The 17,926-nt window shown below is 38.5% G+C and overlaps 1 protein-coding gene across 6 annotated transcripts in view; it reads left to right on the top strand.

Annotated features, from left to right (window-relative positions):
- The window catches only part of LOC137281670 (sodium/hydrogen exchanger 1-like), a 105,646-nt gene extending 93,010 nt beyond the window's left edge, over nucleotides 1-12,636 (top strand). For 2 of the 6 annotated variants that reach the window (XM_067813059.1, XM_067813060.1), the window contains exons 21-22: nucleotides 384-478; nucleotides 1,744-12,636. In XM_067813059.1, the coding sequence (XP_067669160.1) occupies nucleotides 384-478; nucleotides 1,744-2,250 (602 nt within the window). In that variant the 3' untranslated portion in view covers nucleotides 2,251-12,636. The remainder of the gene's footprint in view (nucleotides 1-383; nucleotides 479-1,743) is intronic. The other 4 variants (XR_010956753.1, XM_067813063.1, XM_067813062.1 and 1 more) reach the window with 4 other exon arrangements.
- Nucleotides 12,637-17,926: the final 5,290 nt, after the last annotated feature.

The following is a 17,926-nucleotide window of genomic DNA, read 5'->3' as shown; positions in this document are numbered from 1 at the left end:
AGCATTTCATTCACTATGCAATCAGTTCTTCCTGATTATCTAGTATGTAAATAGGATTAATTAGTGTATTGGATTATGGGTCCTTGATTAGACGATTCATTCCCATGCCTGTTAGACATTGTTAATTACAATTAAAATGCCTTCTAGGGACCGAAAAAGTCGTGCTAGAATGCAGAATAGACAGGTGCAGGATTGGACAATGACTTAGTGATCATAATATCATTATGAAATGGCGGTTCATATGTTACGGCAGTGTGTGGGATTAGATAGGTTCCAGCATTGGCAGTTGTTACAATATGGAAAGCTTCAACTTTATTCTTACAAACAGTAGTACATCAACCCAGTGTAAACTTTATTCCTGTATCTCTGCATGTTTGTTTCAGAGCCATCAGTGAGAAGAAGACACAAATCCAAAGATAAAGATTTTGATGCAAAGAGTCTCCGTCATCTGTTATTGTCTCACCACACCAGCAGGATGGTAAGTGTTGGCTGAGGTGTCCGAGACTATGTTTGTTGTAAGAGTTGTCAGGCTCACTGACTTGGTTGACACATGTGATCGGTTCCCAATTGCGCAGATCAATGCTCATGTTGTTGATGACTGGATTGTCTGGTCCAGACTCGATTATTGACAGACTGCCACCATATCGCTGGAATATTGTTGAGTGCAGCGTAAAACTAAACTCACTCACTCACTCACTCACTGAGGTGTCCGACCTCATACTTCTTTTGGGTGGATCTCTTCACCATCATCATCATCATCATCATCATTATCATCATCATCATCATCATTGAATATTCTGTCCCTTTTGACGACAATGTGAATGGCAAGATTCAGGAAAAGCATGATAAATATGCAGACCTCGCCTTTGAAATATCTCGCTTGCATCCTAAGTACACTGTCGTCGGGCTCCCCATTGTTCTCGGTGCCCTTGAGTGGGTACCTCCTGATCTCTTGGCGCAGATCAGGAGAGTGCCCTTTTGACAATCTGGGTAATGCAGAAGGCTGCAGTGTTGGTTAGCCTCCATATTCTCTGGAAAGTTCTTGGTGGGTTCGACTAGGCAGTGTTTCACTGGGAGAAGTCCCATTCGCTGTCTGGGCTGCGTGTAGAGGTTGGACCTGAGCTGATGATGAGCTTTACCAGCCTGACTGTGCCAAGATCACCCAAACCATCTCTGCTGCATTTCAGTCTCAATCTGTAAAACTAGGATTGTCTCTTGGGCAATACTGACGGTCTTCAGACTTCCCCCATACACTGCTCTGAGTGACTTAGTGGGCTTTTATGTCACTTTTAGCATTATTCCATCAATATCACATCAAGGGACACCAGAAATGGCCTTCACTCATTGTACCTGAGTCGGGAACTGAACCCAAGTCACCAGTGCCATGAGCAAACACCTCATACACTAGGCCCAGACTGAATCATATTGTGTTGGAAAAAAATTGTGACACTAAACAACGAACAACTCTCTTCTCCCCACCCCCACCCCCATTCATATATTTCTGGCAGGCTCTTTGATCCAACAGCTGTGAAATTGTCCGTGATATCAATGACTGGTTTGTCCGGTCCACACAAAATCAAAATAATGAATCTAAATAACAAGCAACAAGTTTATGTGATATCAACAAGTTACAGTGTCTTGTTTTGTAAAATAGAATTTAAAAACATATATGTATAACAATGATAACGGCATGCAGAGAATTAAGGAAGCTTCTAAAGTCTGTATAATGCATGTCTCTTGCAGATGCTGCACAGCAATTACGACAAGAACTTGACTGAAGAGCATAAGTCAAGCATAGCCAATCAGATTCAGAGAAAGACTGAGAAAAACAGGCGCCTTCAACGACTGAAATCATCAGCACCGTCATCACCATCATCCCCAATAACTGACAGACCAGTGTCATGGTCTGAGGTCAAGGGTCAGGCATGCGAAGAGCGAAAGGACAAAGAAGATAAGGGCCAGCACAGGGCTGTGACCATTGACCTCGGTAACACACAGCGTATGGGCGTGGTGAATCCTTATTTGCCCTCACCCAGAGATGACCCAAGCCTCGATGCTGTTTTTGAGGAGGATGAAAAAGATGCTGGTAAGGCAACAGAGAAGAAGCCGTTGTTACAACGAGCAGATAGTGTGGGCGGGATAGGTGCCAAATCCACTCCAACTAGGCACGCTCCAGGTGTTGAGAGACAGATGGCAATGGATGAAATTCCTTTGAAAGATTTACCTTCAAAAGACGATCCCATGGTTTAGTACCATACATTACTTAAAATCATTTAGTCATCATATTCAAAGCTAGGTGGAATGAAATATCTGATGATTTAAAAGTTTATGCAGAAGGTTTTGCAAATGAAATTCTTGTGAAAGATTTACATTCGAAAGATGATCCCATGTTTTAGAAACACTTTTGAAATTCATGTTATCACAATCAAGTTAGAATGGAATGGAATTTCTTTGAATGAACTGGATATATGAGATATGCAGAATGTTGAAAATGTCATTTTTTCATGATTTATTATGTTTTTGAAATTTGTGTCAAAGGATTATTCCGCAGTTTCAGAAATAAATTAATTAAATGTTTCGACAGCTTGTAGGGAGAGATTGAGAGTTGATGTCATAATCACTGTCCACCTATACCACAACTGGTCAGATCAGTTAGGGCTAAATCTGAAGTGATTAAGGTCTTGGAAAATTGACCTCTTTGGTTACACCCCCAAGCATTGGTATGGTAACAACAAACTGAGAAACATAATCAGGAAAATAGGGATTTGAACCCACAATCATAGAGTTTCAGGGGCCAAGGGAGGTAACTCTGAACAACATACAATACAGCCATTGTAGATTTTGTGGTGGGGAGGACATGGGTGGATGGAGCACATGTATCGTAAAGTCCAATGGTTAGAAGAAATGCTGCTCATGGAAAATCAGACGGGAGAGGGGACCTCGATTGCCCTGTATGGATCCACCGCTGATTGGTTTAAGATTAATTGAGAGTGATATGATAATTGTCGAAATAATTTTAAAGAAAAGCACTTTTTTGGTAATTTTGACAGAATTGTCTGCAGCGTGTCCTATTAAAAGTTGTTGATAACACATATCACTGTAGATTTATTAGGTGTGTTGATATACGCAGAAATTTCTTTGCATGGTGAGGACAGATTATTCAGTTACAATTGTGTGTTACAAGGCGGCTATCGGGATTGGCTGGTCAAGCTTGCTGACTTGGTTGACACATGTCATCATACCCCAGTTGCGTAGATCAATGCTCATGCTGTTGATCACTGGATTGTCTAAAATTAAACAGTCAACATCATGGATTACATCTTTCTGTTTATTACGTTGAGCAACATTTCGATGTAGATTGACACAGATGTTGAGCGACATTTCGATGTAGATCAAGCTAAAAGTGATAACGATGTAAGAATCTACATCAAAATGTCGCTCAACTTAATAAACAAGAAGTTGTAGTCCACAAAGGTGTATGTTTCATTTTTGACTCATCTTCTAGAATGCCCATTAAACAAGTCCTGGACTGTTCTACACCAGACTCGATTATTTACTGACCAGGCTAGTTATTCTCAAAACGTTCATAGCCCTGCGAAGTTCTTAAGTCCATTCTTAAAACATTGGCTACGATCAAAGTTAAGAATTCTTAGGGCTACGTAGTTTCGAGAATAAGGCGACAGGCATTCAAAGCTTAAGCATGCTGAATGTCGCTTTAAACAACAAACAAATAAAATATGTGTCACAATTGTAATCTACCTGTATATTTTTATACCCATATATCAAATGGCGTTTTTGCAATATATGTTGAACATATTGAACACACTGTCTATGCTGTAAAGTAAGAGGTTCTCATGTTAGTGTACAAAGTGAGTTCAGTTATCAGTGTTCACATTAAACCAATAAAAAATATACCTACATTTCATGTATGATATCTGCACATTTTGCACGCAAAGCTTATTGTGTACTGAGAACACGTAACAAAGACACGACAAAGTAAATCAAGTTTTTCTCAGCTAATTTGACTTGTAAATGATAACAACATGCTCTGAAATGCATGGAAATGATGTTTGAATTTCAAAATTTTAAGGTAGAACCTTGGACAACCCTCGCCACCTTTGAATCGGGCATAAACTTGCGGTGTCTGCACACACAAGATTCTTTAGGTAGTGTGTCTTAGGAATACAGAGTTTGTTTTCCTACCATAAACACTGATTATATGTATGTCAGCCTATGGTCAGTCAGTATATACATGTATCATACATACTGTTCTACCTCAACGAAAATGTCCACTGATGAAATCCATTTTTATGTTGCCATCTTCAGACTACCAATCAAAAATCACTTTTGAAAAAATTTTTAGTGTTAAGGTGTGATTATATTGTTGACAAATCAAAAATTTAATATTGTTATAAGTGTCATATGTTTTTTATAGAATTTTTATATAGTTTTTAAGAAAATAAAACTTAGACAAGAAATCTCTTTATCATCCCGTGCTGGTGGCTACTGGAGATTTATATCATGTGACCACCTCACAATGCTTTGCTAACCATTGTGTTGTCATTGGTTAGCATTGCTATAATGTTTTATTCACATGTTTCATGTTATGTTTTTAGACAGGTTAAAAGTTAAAGAAGACAAGCCAGAAAGTGAGGAAAATACTCATTTGTAGACACCCAGAAAGTTTGAAATCAATTATGTATGCATAGAAAAGGTATGAATTTTGGCATGGATCATTCAATTTTTTCTCTCTTTTGGGATATGAGATTAAATGAGCCAATTTTGAAAAAAGTCTTTCATAGTTTGCCTGATATTGGTGTTTGGACAAGGAATGTTAGATTTTGTCAAATTTTATTTTGATCTTTTTAAATTTTTGGTGCTTGTGACCTGCTTCTCCACTCGCCTCCCCGCTCATCCTCTGAACCTTAAACCCCACCCTCTCAAGTTTCAGAACTTTCTTAACATTTGAAAAAGCTAAAGAGAAGCAATTTGGTATGGCTTACGCATGCAGCTCTTACATCTGCTACGAAGGCTTTCACACAGAAGAAATCAGGCTCACTTATTGCAACTCCCAAGAATTTCAGCCAGACCACAGGATTGGTTGGGTGTAAAACTTGTCAACCCTGACCCGAACTTACCTGCCCGCCAATAATTTAGGTTTGACAAGTGACATAGTTTATCATCCAGTTGGAGTTCATCATTTATTTTCACGAGTGAATTAATAATGATTTGTTATCCTGAAACATAATGAATATCCTCATATACATGTCTAAATTTTAACCTGACGGCAGGTGAATTTGAGAATCTGGCAGTCTGTGATGAAATTAACCCATCCTGAGTCGTCAAGAAGGCAGGTGTTTTGAATGTTGCTTATTGTGATAAAATACAATTGTTTAGAAATGATTTTGCAGATAATATGTTTCTTTTGTATGCATTGTGTTTCAAACAATGTTCTGAAATTTGTCTGCGATTTCGTGTCAGTTTGTACACGGCTTATACTGACTATACTACTGCTGCAAAGACTATGACGACACAATGCCGTTTGTGACGGGTCAAACGTAACGCATGCTGAATTAGGGATTACACTTTCTCTGTACAGATTCTAGTACTTTTGTTGAAGCCAGGGTGGCTGAGTGGGTTAGATGGCTGACTATGCATGCTGGCAATTAGCTGCCCAACTCTTAAGGTGTGAGTTTGAATACCAGATGGGATACAACCCAGCAAAGGTACAAGAATCTGTACTTTAATGAGAATGGGTAATGCCAAAGATATCATGTGTTACTAATGTTGCTCAAACTATTTTGTGAAATTCAGATTATTTTCAAATGTAAAGGTGGGATAGTTTTCCAATTTGCTTCACCTTTCATCCTGTCTTTAATTACATGGTGTGAAATCACTTCTACAGGTTTTTCTTCATAGTTACCCCATCTATGAACAATGTCATGCTGATTTAAGCTGTACATACACTACAGTTCTTCTCTGATTCCTTCATATTAAAGATTTGTCATGGCACGACAATAACTATATTTATTTGAAAGAATCAGGTCATTCTAAACTTTGTTGAACAGTATACGTCGCTTGGAGTATATTACTGTTCCAGTATATAAGCCTAGATACCAAGTTATATCACTGTATCACATGCTTGTGAAAATAATTTTCATTCTCTCATTCCACCATTGTTGTCGAAGGGTCGTTGTTGGCATGGATAATGAAGATGTCTACCCCAGGTGTGTTTCTGTATACAGAACATACCTTGACCAAAGTCAGAATAGAGAGACAACGATTCCATTCGATATTATGGTGTTTTCCTGATATTAGCTGTCATATAGTTGTATTAGATACATTTGACTGCATCATATAAGAAATGAGCATACACAGTAATGAAAATTTCACAATGCACAATATCCAACTACGTACAGTTTGGTTTTGGGGTTTGCGGAATATGGGCTCGTCCACCGATAAGGGTACTGGGTACTTTTGGTATTTTTACCTTGTTTATGGTACATTTCTCTATTCAGAAACATACTTTGGGGACATTCTAGTGTTATACCTGTGCTGACAACGATTCCTTCAGATGCAGATAGATGTGCTAAGTCATAAATAGCAAATGATCATGAGTCACTGAGCCTGTCTCTGTTCTCCTGTAATATATATCCCTGTAAATCATGATATTGTTGGTGATGTCAGGAACTTTTAAAAGACTTCTCATCCCCAAACAAATGTGATGACATCATTATTCAAATTCTCATGATGCCACGTAATAGTGTCCTTGAACTTATTACTTATTGTAGTGTTGTTTCTAGATAGGGATTGCTTAAAGATACAGAGAAGGGTTGAGTGGAGGACAATTTCCGTGTTGACTCCACGTGGGTTACAATTCAAGGGAGATAACTCATGTTTTCTCTGATTCTCTTGCATACCACTACACTTATCAGAAGCCTAGATACACTGTTCATTGTGAAGATGTTTCACTATATATATTGAAATTTATTGTGGTACAACTGATTTGACGATCAGGTGTAAGGGATGTTTTTACATAATGTCCTGAACAGGAGTAGAATATTGTCATGACAATGGCAAAGGGACCAGCATGTCTTTCAAAATCATTTTTGTCAACACATTGAACAATGTAATCCAATACCAAAGAGACAGGCACCTCACTTTACTATTGTGTTCCTGGATTTTTTTTTCTGGTTGAGGAACAGAGTGGTTAAAGCGTTTACTTGTCACACCGAAGGCCCAGGTTTGATTCCCCACATGAGTACAGTGTGTGAAGCCCATTTCTGGTGGTCCTACTGAGATATTGCTGGAATATTGCTAAACATGGCTAGAAACTCACTCACTCATTCACTCACTCACTCGCTCATTCATGATCACTCACTATTTTGTTTCTAAGTGTTTTTAGTTGAGATTATACATATGCTTAAGAGAGGTACTATATTGATGAGATATTATTACACTATATGTTGACATTCCAAGTAGCATAGTAAAAGTATTTACATAAAAATAAATAGCATAATATTTGTTTTAACTGCATGTAGACAAGCTTGTGAAATATTTTTAATTTGTGCCTTCATCCTTCCTGCTCAAGGATCAGAATCGGATGTGTTAGTATTCATATACCAGATGTTTGTAGTTGTATGTAGGTTTAAAGATTGGATGTTTTTATTGTAGAAGTTTTGTTTGATGTTTGTACAACTACTTCAGGGTAGGTGTCAGGGTATATTCTAATGCAGATGAATTGTGATATTTGTGTCCTCAAAGCCACTTGCAATATGAATTTCCTTTGTGATGTTAAAACATGTCTGTAAATTTCTGTGGATTGCACTTCTTGATTTTGAAGATAAGATGAGGAAGGAGCAAGCATACATTCTGAAACGTTGTGTTATTCACAATAAAGAAGTTGACACCCACAAAACTTGCTTTTCTTAGGCATTCCACTTCTAAATGCCCTTCAAATTTTCAAATCCTGTTTATCAATCATGTTCATATTCGGCAAGTGATACCTCAGTGTTTAGTCAGGGATTAAGTTTGTAAGGCAGGAAGAAGAATCTGTTGATTGTGGAAATGAAATCGACAAAACCCATTCACAGAGAATTCCTAGACCTATTCCCCTGGATTTATTAGATCTGTTAAATCTGTTCTGAATGAATAAAACTTAGATTCACTCCCTTAGATCTATTTGATCTGTTAAATCTATTCTGAATGAATAAAACTTAGATTCACTCCCTTAGATCTATTAGATCTGTTAAATCTGTTCTGAATGAATAAAACTTAGATTCCATAGCGGCATTACCGAAGGCAAAATACTCTGGTTCTACTAGTACTGCGTTTCATCCCCAAGAGATCTGGCTTGGTGCTAATCTTCAGTAACCCATGCTTGTCGTAAGAGGTGACTGACATGATTGGGTGGTAGGGCTCACTGACTTGGTTGACAAATGTCACTGCATCTCAGTAGTCAGCAGATCATCTATAATAGCCAAAGGAAATGTCCTAACACAGAAGGCATGGGGAAACGTACTTCAGGAGGCAGCAGCTGAGGTTCACTATACATTAGGCTGGGTAACCCGGATACCGTGGGTAATGAGTTTGACCTGGGTACCAGTCTCAGTACCCCGACCCCAATCATGTGACTAATAGGTTAAGCAGTGTAATATGTTATTATTTCATGGTTAAAAGGTTATAATATGTTTGAAGATTTAGACATAATTTTCATTTACTTATTTTGAATATATTAAATTGTAAGGTATTGATAAATTCAACATTTTAGCCCCTGAGCTGAAGAATACATCGTCATTTCTTGCAAATTTGATGTCGACATTTAACATGACAGGTATCTGGGTAGCATAAGGTAATACGGGAGGGGTACCAGCAAAGAAGCTTTGGACCCTTCCCAGTCCTACAAGACATTCATTGTTACAGTCAGTTCATTCTTCATGTTAGCAGTAATTTTTGCATCATTTTCAGCAGTAAGTAAAATTAAATATGACTGTAGTTTGATCCTTTGCACCTTAAGATATTTTACTAGTGGATTCCGGTTTGTCTGTTTATTAATGTGAGAAATGTCTTTGTAGTGAACAGTGGGAATTGTTTTATTTTTCAGAATGATCATCAGGCAATTTATAGCAAGTATCATGTACCCTTTTCATATCTTTACCATCATTTGTATTTCTTGATACTCAGTCTTCAAGGGTTGTCTGCCCCTTGCTCAAAGCCATAGTTGGTAGTAGGCTTTGTTTCTGGCAATGTATACCACTTTAAAAATGTTCAAGAACACCCAGGGTCGTACAGGTGGTTGTGACAAATCAGTAGATAGAACACCTTGTGGAGGTGGAGCCTTTACTCATTTGTCTATATTTTGGGTCTTTTAACACAAAGGTGGAAATACACCACAATACCAATTTTCTTGTTGATTTCAAAATAAACGTCATTATTCACATTGGAAGGTCAGATGGACTCTGGACTCAGTGTGATATACAAATTTGCTTGCCCGACAGGGAAATGACTGGACTGGGACATCGGGCAGTGGGTTATTTCCAACCTGTATCAGGGTTTTTTTTTGGCATCATGTTTACTTGGAGAAAATGTCCCAACTTGAAATGTAAAATGCAGAAACAACTCTTTCAAACGCAGAATGTCTGTTTCAGAGGAAAACATGGCACCACTGGTTCAGCTACCATTTCATAATTCATGGTTTGCAAATTCTGACTGATTGTTTTTGTTATTTCATTTGATCTAGAAATGAATTTTATAATATTTTGGCTCAGCTGCAGAAGCAGATTTTCATGATGCTTTTATGTTTATCTTTTACGATCCATTTGAATCAAATTAAGTTTACTATGATGTTTTATGCTTAACAACATACTCCATCACACCACGTTTTTTTCTCATGTTGAATAGTTAATCTGTCATGGCAACCTGGTCTACTTGAATGTTTTTTCAGTTGTATGTATATTTTGGATTAAAAAATTGAAAAATGTGGTTTTACAACCATTTTGGATACATATATTTTCTGTTTACACAAAATCTTAGGAGGAAATGTTAGAAGAACGTTCCATGATATTACACAGGAAACTTTCCCTCCCAAAGATTTGAAGACATCATTTAATAAAAGATATTAATGTATATTAATTCAAATCCAACTTATTAAAATGTGACATTTTGTTAAAATATCTTGGGGGCTTTCTATTCCATGGAATTTTAAAAATTTATATTCTTAACATCTCCATTCCGTTTTTAATGTCCCATTCTTGCTATATTTGTCATTGGACATACACGGTCACTCATGTCCACGATCATCCTCCTACTGAAACCAACACTGTATTGTTTTTAGGTTTTGGGGTACAGTGGTCATGGACGGTTTCTAGTGCTGGTTGAAGGTGCATGTTTTCATTCTCCAGGGTAAAAACTAAACATTTACTAGTCTGGGAATAGGTAAGAAACCGTTGCTGAAATAATTTGTAAATTACTAAATTTAGACTATCTGAAGGAACTTACACTGTCGGCGGGCTAGAGTCTCAGTGTTAAGTTTTTACCCTCTTCTCCTTAAGTCTTGAAAGGAATGAATAACATTCACCTAAATGTACTGTCATTGCTACATTTTGGTTCAGATTCTTTCATCATTGACCAGCAGTCACTATACTGCTTTAAGTCAGTGATGGTACAACACTGAAGATAGATCTGTCAAACATTTGTTTTTGAAGTTTCACAGGGTTTAGCCGGACCTGCTCAGAGGAATACATTCAGATGCCATTCTGCAGCAAATATTTAAAGCACCCACTTTGGCCTGCAAATGTCCCAATTTGTGTTAATTTATGACTTTAAGATAAATCAAACTTTCCACATTATGATGTTTCCCCAATTTGTCTGCTAAATGTTTGGAACCTTATATTAATTTTAGCTTCAAGAAGGTTAATTTTGGATACAAATATTTTCGTATTCTGTTGTAATGCCAGACCAATTTTATTTATTGTGTACGGATTTCTGTCCTAAGAAAACCTAAACAGAAAAAATTCAAAATCACCCCATTTAAGTTTCCATGTTAACTCTTTTGGCTTGTTTAAATCAACTAAAAATAAGTTGAGTGAGTGTACGTTTGACCCTCATTTCAAGAGTATTTCACTCACATCACATTATAGGATTATAATTTTTCAGCAGGGAGAATTAATTTATGTTTCTTGTTCCTTATTCTGGAGAAAATTCAACTGGTGGATCCATAAAACAAGAAATAAAATTGGTCTGCCCTAAACCAAGTTAAACGAAAGTTGATTTACAGTGCTTTTCTGCTTGAACACCAGATTTGTTTCAATTGTGACATTTTCTTGAAATATATGTGAATCATTAAGCCATGAAACTATTCCTCTCGTTGTCATGAAACTCACAGATTGTTTGCTGAGTGTTGTGCAACAGTATAGTACAGACATGAAAATTCACACTGACAAGAAGTGTATCTGCCATAGTATGTAAACCGTAAATATTTTACATACCAATTTGAATATATTTTGATTATATATTTCACATATAATCTTGTTATACATTACTAAGTTTATCTTGTGTACAAATGTACAAGTTGTTATGAATTAACTGTCTGATATAAATACAAATGTATATTCATCTATTTTATTGGTATGTGCAGATATGAAATCACAATGCCTTTTAGAAAGTGGTGAATTTAGGTTATATTTGGGATTTAAGTTTTATTGTAAAGTAACTGCTACCGATCCTTGTACTTTTGGGGGTTGAGTCCCAGAATTCATGCCATGCTTACAGATTAAGACACCTAAAGACCAACACACAAAGTCAGCGATCTAACCAGGGATAATCTACAACATATAGTCTAAATATAGTCTCCCTGATCGAACCCACTCAGCCACCCATGCAGTTAACACAAAAATGGAAGACTTGCAACTTTTGTTATAGAGTATGAAATTTCTGTACCCCTCTGACAAGTGTAAACTGACTTAGCTCCCATAACTATAGCTTATGAGTAAAATACGTCTTTAATAAAGTGGTCAAATGGAACATGTTATATTTGTGATTATATTTTCCCAGTAAAGAAAGATCCAAGTGCTTTTTGTGTGGGTAATGTGATCCTTGTGGAGTGTGGTTCGAATCCTAGATTGGACTCAACCATTAAATGAACTAGAACCTGGGCTTTATTAAGACTCTGTATATCCCAAACATGACATATGTCCACATATTTTCATAAATTCACATAACTACAGCATATTTTCATAATTATCTCTACTTTTCTTGAAGATTCATGTATTGTCACCTCCCTTTAAGGACAATTGTTATCAGTGTCCTGAAACTGCAAACAAATGGCAGAGGTGATCCTATTTTATTGAGTAGTATATGAGTAATGCAATAAACTGCTTTACTCACAGGCAGGTGGTCTGAATTATTTGATGTATGTTATGCCGAAATTGGGTCTAAATTCATCAACTCATTTTTCATGACCCTTTCAGAACTGGACTACTGCTGTGAAGACTTATAAACTGTTGATTGCTGCACAAAATTACATTTTTGGGTTAGCTAAATAACTTGTTGCTGTTTTGACTACAGTGTCTCATGTCTTCTAGATATGTATGCCATCATGTATTTTTTAAACATAAATATGTATGGTTATACAATGAACTCTTGTTTGTTTTGTGTCTGCCATCACAATCAGGTTTGGTTGGACCAACCAGTGGTTAAAGCAATCGTGCTCCATGCCAAGATCCAGTTCAATTCCCCGCATGGATACAATATGTGAATCCCACTGTGCAGTGTCTCTGGCAGTGTCTTTGACAGTGTCTGGCAGTGTCTTTGACAGTGTCTGGCAGTGTCTTTGACAGTGTCTGGCTGTGTCTTTGATGGTGTCGGACAGTGTCTCTAGCAGTGCCTTTGATGGTGTCTGGCAGTGTCTTTGACAGTGTCTGGCAGTGTCTTTAATGGTGTCTGACAGTGTCTCTGGCAGTGTCTTTGATGGTGTCTGGCAGTGTCTTTGATGGTGTCTGACAATGTCTCTGGCAGTGTCTTTGACAGTGGCAGTGTCTTTGACAGTGTCTGACAGTGTCTCTGGCAGTGTCTTTGATGGTGTCTGGCAGTGTTTTTGGCGGTGTCTGGCGGTGTCTGGCAGTGACTCTGGTCTTGATGTTGTGTGTTGGGCTATTGCTTAAAGTTGCATAAATTAATAAAACATTTCACAAGTAGATTAGCACCTGACATATTTAGCAAGAAAATGGTAGGGAGGAAATAAAGAGTGCCAGGTATGACACTGACTGTCTAAATCAATCTCTCAAATGTCTTACATGAAAAGAACCTTGAAGATCTGGCGTAGAATAGGTCTTCAGCAACCCATGCTTGCCACAAAAGGCAACTGTGGATGGTCAGACTCTCTGACTTTGTTGACGTGTCATCAGTTTCCAGCTTTGTAGATCAATGCTCATGCTGTTGGTCACTGGATTGTCTGGTCCAGACTCGATTATTTACAGACCGCCGTCATTTAGCTGGAATATTGCTGAGTGTGGCGTAATACTAAACTTGCTCAGTCACTAATGTCATCAATCAAGTGATAAAGAAACAAAGCAGAATAATATACCAAGAAAGAGAAAAAGAAATACGGGATTGCATAAAATTTCTGATTTTTAATTTTGCTTTGCACCTCAACATAACTAATTCATTAATTACATTATTTTAACACCAGATCTCTGTTTCCTATTTTTAATACAGGGCTGGTGACATGTTAACGGGGCCAGCAACATTTTTCCGTTATCAGCCCTATCAGATGCAGGTTTACCGACATGTCTGGACTTTCGCGATTATCTCCCTTACACCATTATCTGCCTTCAAAGACGTTCACAAGAACAACAATATAAAGTAGAAGCTTTCATTAAAACATTTTGTTGCATGCTTAGTTTTACGTTATGTTTTTCATGAAGTTTCCAGCGTCAACCGAGCTACCCATCAAAATATATGTAAAATGTTCTTTCAGGTAATTTACTCTTTGGCCAGTTGAAAAGTCAAATGGTGTTCGTTTTCAGGATAAATATTTGTATCCTCACACTTTGAGTGTGTGAGTTGTACGCCGCACTCAACATCACACTTTGAAATTCCATTGAAAATAGTCATCATAGCATCTATGGTTGGAACATCAATCGTTACTCATAGCACGTCTTGAATACCTTTTTCTTTTTAATGTTCCTAATCCTTCACTCGTCGGAAGAATAACATCTGAATTAAACTATCTCGCAATAGAAATGTTTACAAGTATATGACGTGTTTGTCCTGTTGTAACGCAATGCTCGCACTCAGGCCGCTTTCCTTTCGATACTACTTTCAACTTGCCACAACTTTCAGATAAGGCTGATTTACAGTCCTGGGCCCCGTTTCACGAAACTCTCGTAAGCCTAACATCTCGTAAGTTTTCTCGTAGCCATTGTGCCTCCTATACTGAAACACGGGAGCTACGGATGCTACGAGAAAAGTTACGAGATCTTAGGCTTACCAGAGGTTTGTGAAACGGGGCCCTGTAACTTAATCTATGCCCGTATGTAGACACGTCTTACGTTGATCGATGCTCGTGATATCAATCACTAGTTTGCTTGGCTGTATACGTTATTTCACCCGAATCACTCAGTTGTACCTGTTATTTACAGCGTCATCGTAAGGCTGGAAAAGTTAAGACATCTATCTAAATGAAACGGACCGTGGTACATATATGTTTGACTGATTTGTGTTCAAAGTGCACTCAGTAATATTCAAGCTATACTGCGGCGGTCTGTGAATAATCGCGTGTGAAACAGACAATCCAGTGATCAACAGCATGAACGCTGAACTACGCAACTGGAGCACGCTGACATATGTCAGCGTGCCTGACCAACCCCGTTAGTCTTAGTTGATGAAGACGAGGTCTAGCTCGGATCTTCACGGATCATATATGGACATACACACAGGGTAATTCCATCATTGCTGTCAAGATGATCAGAGGGTTGATCGGCAGTATAATTCTTCAAAAAATCACCCACTCCGCGTTGTTATCATTGCTGCCATTTTGCCGACTAGAGCCATGACGACAAGCAAGCGTATCAGTGCCATACTTCATGCAAGTAAACAGGCCATAGAAGATAAACATGACAGGGGACAGTACATCAGCTCAGAAAAAGCGAAATGTTTAGTGGACATTTCCACATTCGGCATCACTGACGGAATGTGAAGGTGAAAAGGATACCCCACTCCACCCAAAACCCCATCCCCGAAGGAATCAATCATATGTTTTAGAACTAATGTACTGGTATCTTGAACTGAATTAGAGATATCATTAAAAGATTTACCAAAGATAAAATATCAATCTGAATTTAGATGTCAACAACAGCCAACGCTGAAGACATCTCTAACTGAATTTTAGATATTCCTAGGCGATGTCTGGAATGTGTTTTTGGATGACAATTGTGTATACGTAAGTGCAATATATCCTGACGTGAATTGAAGGTATGTTGAATTAATTTCGTGTAGACATGTCCATTATGAGTGAAAGTATTTATAGATATCTGAAACATATTTGGAGATATCAAGAACCGTATATGTTCATGATATCTCAAAAATATATCATGTCAGTGATTATAAGTTGGATATCAGAAATTGGTTGAAGATGTCTCCTATAATGTACAGATATCATTAAATAGTCATCTTTAAACCAACTGAGGACATCTTTAATTTCTTAAGTGTGGGATATGACATGACCCGCGGGCATTTCTCAAGGGAAGCGTGCTTACTTAGGAGATAAACATATGCTCGGGCTTCAAATACTCAATAACATCCGAAAATTGGCCAACACATGATGTTTATCCCCTAAGTAAGCACGCTTCCCTTGAGAAATACCCGCGGGTCATGTTATATCCAACTTATAAACAGACCGAAGATATAATTTCAATATTTGGTATTCACTGATGAAATCAACTTGGATGAGACTCGCAACCGACGCCTCGCCTTGCACGAGCGCCCTGCGCCCTGCACGTGTTCTGCCTTCACTCACCACCCGTCTTGCGAGAAACACACGGTTCATACCGAGAAAAATCTCATTCTTCACAGCGATTCCTCGTAGTCTGTTTTATAAAACCGTCAAGCTAGTATAAGGGGAGGGGTGCGCGTGCGGGTGCGAATCTGGGTGTCGACATTAGAAATGTTTGAAATTGTCAAAAAAATACCATGTTTTATGATCATATTTAGAGATGGCAAGACGAAGTCGTATCAATCTTCAAAACATGTATTAACAAAGTTCGGGAGCAGAGGGACGGTTTTAAGATAATACCCGGGGCAAAGGAACATTATTTAGATACATGTAATTGCCCAAGGAAGCAAGAATGTATCAGATTTGAGGGATATTACGAAAAAAGTGTCCCCCAAGAACAATAGAGTGACGTCACTGTAGGTTTATAATAGTGTGATAACAGCTGACTGCGTGGATGTTGGTGAGGGTGTGGTGGTTGAGTATGTGGGTAATGATCCTCCACGTCATAAATTGTGGTCACCAAGGCTTGATGCGCCATAACGTACCCATCTCACAACAGATGACCTGTCCCCAAGTTACTGTAGATTACAGCTATCAACAGTGAACGGTCCGTTTACACTTGTAAGGGATTTAGACAGGATTCTGTGTCATTTACATGAAAATGAACAAGGCGGTCAATGTCCTCAGGATAGCCGGACTTTGTGACCCACACATTGCATCTGACTCTACTACACTGGGCCTTGTAATCGATGCTGACACACTTAGCCGATTGCTGAACGTATTTCCGCAATTGATTGCCGATCGTCGTCCTAGATCCTCAACACCCGGGTTAAGGACAAGGGTTTCACTGAATCGACACTCAGATAATCCAATCACCAGCTACCTACTCAGGACCCGTGACGATCCGAGTAAAATAATCGAGTCTGGACCAGACAATCGAGTGATTGTCATCACGAGCATCGGTCTACGCGGTTGTAATTATATGTGTGTCAGCGAGCATGACCGCGTGATCCCGTTGGTCGCATCTCATGACAAGCATGGGTTACTGAAGATCAATTCTATCACGGATCTTCACGTGTGAAGGCATGTGATTAATGGGGAATAGATTACAAATTTCGAAATTTAATTAAGCCATGACGGAGAGAGGCGGTCGGAAACTCGGAAGTATTACTCTGCAGCTGGTAGTCACCAAGCATTGTTGATGATTACCGAATACCTGTCAGGACTCGAGGACAGCCAGGACCAGCTGGGACCGTGCCACGAGGCAACCGTAAATCATGTGAGGTCCAGTTTTGATTGTGTGTGGTATAAGGCTGTAGTCAACAATATTCGAGCTACATAACGGCGGTCCGAAAATAAGTGAGTCAGGATCAGACAACCCAGTGATTAACAGTATGAGCATCGATCTACGATACGATACGATGACATGAATGAGCCTACAGCAAGAAGTTGATTAAGAACTATTATGTAATTATTTTCTGTGTTCACGCTTCACACCGAGGGGATGACAAACGTCTTGACTGAAAGGGGTCACCTCAACCAATCACGTAGTCTCTCATGTTTTATATCTCGTCATCAGTGAGTGAGTGAGTGAGTGAGTTTAGTGAAGGTCCCGGGGGTAGAATAGGCCTTCAGCAACCCATGCTTGCCATAAAAGGCGACTATGCTTGTCGCAAGAGACGACTAACTGGATCGGGTGGTCAGGCTCGCTGACTTGGTTGACACGTTATCGGTTCCCATTTGCGCAGATCGGTGCTCATGTTGTTGGTCAGTGGAATGTCTGGTCCAGACTCGATTTTTTTACAGACCGCCGCCATATAGCTGGAATATTGCTGAGTGCGGCGTAAAACTAAAGTCACCCACTCACTGAATATTACATCATGTGATATGGGTCATTGTCCATAACAATAAGTGTTTTATCTTTTTTTTCTGTTT

Source organism: Haliotis asinina, chromosome 4 (assembly GCF_037392515.1).
Source record: "Haliotis asinina isolate JCU_RB_2024 chromosome 4, JCU_Hal_asi_v2, whole genome shotgun sequence".
NCBI classification, from domain to species: Eukaryota; Metazoa; Mollusca; class Gastropoda; order Lepetellida; family Haliotidae; genus Haliotis; species Haliotis asinina.
The sequence above is the reverse complement of the archived record's forward strand: the minus strand, read 5'-3'. Positions and strand labels throughout refer to the sequence as shown.